We start from the raw sequence: 1,667 nt of genomic DNA on the forward strand, positions 1-1,667 counted from the left end.
AGCTAGAAATGTAATATCGCTTTATTAAATTGAAGCACAAGATCCCATTCAATGATCGAAAATGTCAATATTTAAATATATTTACGTCTACATCGTCTGTACTGACCCATTGAATGTAGAATAACTTGTAGCACGGCTCTGTAAAATAACGAAGGAGAAAGATGCTTATTATGTTTACTCCTTTCGATAGATTGTTGAGCCAACATTCTGGCGTTTTTAGTGAAATTCCAACGTCCGCTCAATGTTTCATCCGCTAAATGATAACAGCATGGAACTACAAGAAGCAAATTAATGTCCTTCGCACGTAAGAAAGCTTTCATTACAGAATGCACAAGCATTCCACAAGTGTGTAATCCTGTCAAAATCAGATTTTTGTTTACAATCCAATCAGGGTAATGTGTATTCACCATTTTGTTATAATTAGTCATGTCGTCCAATTCTTGAACTATATATCGAACCTAAAAAAACATGACAAAAAACTTGAGAATTTTTTATAATGTCATAAACGATAACGATATAATGTGATTGAATGTGTTTTTCATGAACCTTTGTTAACGGTCGTTTCCTCTTCTGAATCTTTTCCTGACGACTTATCGCACCCTTGTGACAAACTTGCGACGAATCGATCGCCAATACAGGGATATTAAAATGTTCTGACAAATACGTCGACAAATACGCTTTCCCAGCTCCAGCGTCTATTACTAAGCTGCGGGTGATAAGTGCCATTTCGGCAATGACTTTTCCAAGCACTTGGATTTCGTGCGACTTCTTTGTATTCATGAGCTCAGACTTCGGGCGAACGTCGAGTTTATTTTCGATCGAACCTCCCTCGGAAGACTGCGGTAAAAGCTTTGTCAAATCGTCCACCCACGTAACAGCTGGGCATGATTCTAAAGAGAGTGATCTTGTCAATTGTATGAAATTACTCAATTCCGAATCCGTGTCGTTTTCCGTCCAGATATCGTCGCTCGTATCAATAATACATTCAAGCTCCGATCTAAGTCTCTCTGGCAAGCACTTGTCCCATAGTCCTTCGGTAATAAAGTCAACCAGATGACAGTCTACCAGCTTCTGATAGATATTAATGAAATCCAACGCTTTCTCAAAGTGCTGGTTATATTCCGCCATCGTCGTCGCATTAAAATTCAAGTCTATCTGTCTCCGGATAAACCGAACTAATTTTTGCTAGAGAACAGAATTTGGCATATTTGAACTTAATATCTTCCACAGCTTTCAGAATGTCCAGATTGTCGTCCTGGTGATCGGGAAGAGTGCGGCGAATGTCTTCCAAGAGCCTCCCGGCTATCGCCACCGCCTTCTCGCATTTAGCGTCATTAGTCTGTAAATAGTGTTCCAATACTCCACTATAGTATCCTAATTGCGCGGCGATTATGCCAGCTCTATGGTACCCAAGGTGGTATCCCTTTAGCAGCTGCTCCCTGCCAGTCACATAGCCTTTCTCGTAGCCTGACTTCTGTGCAATTTCTTCCGCAAATAATAAATTCTCGAAGGCTTTATTTACGTCCAGGTCCTTCTCTTCCTGGGACATAATTAGGGTAATTATTTAGTTTAAGGGCCTCACCTCAAATCTCGATGTAAATATGCTCAATCGACGCGTTTTTGTACGAAACGAAAGAATCTGGCAGAAAAAAGTGTCGCTCTGCCCC

General features: G+C 40.5%; 2 protein-coding genes across 3 annotated transcripts; both read right to left on the minus strand.

Moving 5' to 3' along the window:
• Positions 1-6: 6 nt before the first annotated feature.
• Positions 7-1,141, minus strand: LOC112456538 (methyltransferase-like protein 25). 2 transcript variants are annotated; one of them, XM_025019161.1, is made up of 3 exons: positions 547-1,141; positions 408-458; positions 167-274 (listed from the first exon to the last, which is right to left on the minus strand). In XM_025019161.1, exons 1-3 carry the CDS (start codon positions 1,126-1,128, stop codon positions 254-256), a joined length of 654 nt encoding a protein of 217 aa, XP_024874929.1. In that variant the 5' UTR covers positions 1,129-1,141; the 3' UTR covers positions 167-253. The 2 variants fall into 2 exon arrangements, with proteins under 2 accessions (XP_024874928.1, XP_024874929.1); XM_025019160.1 differs by having other exon boundaries at positions 7-458.
• LOC112456539 lies at positions 1,116-1,659 on the minus strand. Its single transcript, XM_025019162.1, has one exon. The coding sequence runs from the start codon at positions 1,547-1,549 to the stop codon at positions 1,139-1,141; it is 411 nt and encodes a 136-aa protein (XP_024874930.1). The 5' UTR covers positions 1,550-1,659; the 3' UTR covers positions 1,116-1,138.
• Positions 1,660-1,667: the final 8 nt, after the last annotated feature.

This window comes from Temnothorax curvispinosus, unplaced genomic scaffold (genome assembly GCF_003070985.1).
Source record: "Temnothorax curvispinosus isolate PA1 unplaced genomic scaffold, ASM307098v1 QBEX01006948.1, whole genome shotgun sequence".
Classification (NCBI taxonomy): domain Eukaryota; kingdom Metazoa; phylum Arthropoda; class Insecta; order Hymenoptera; family Formicidae; genus Temnothorax; species Temnothorax curvispinosus.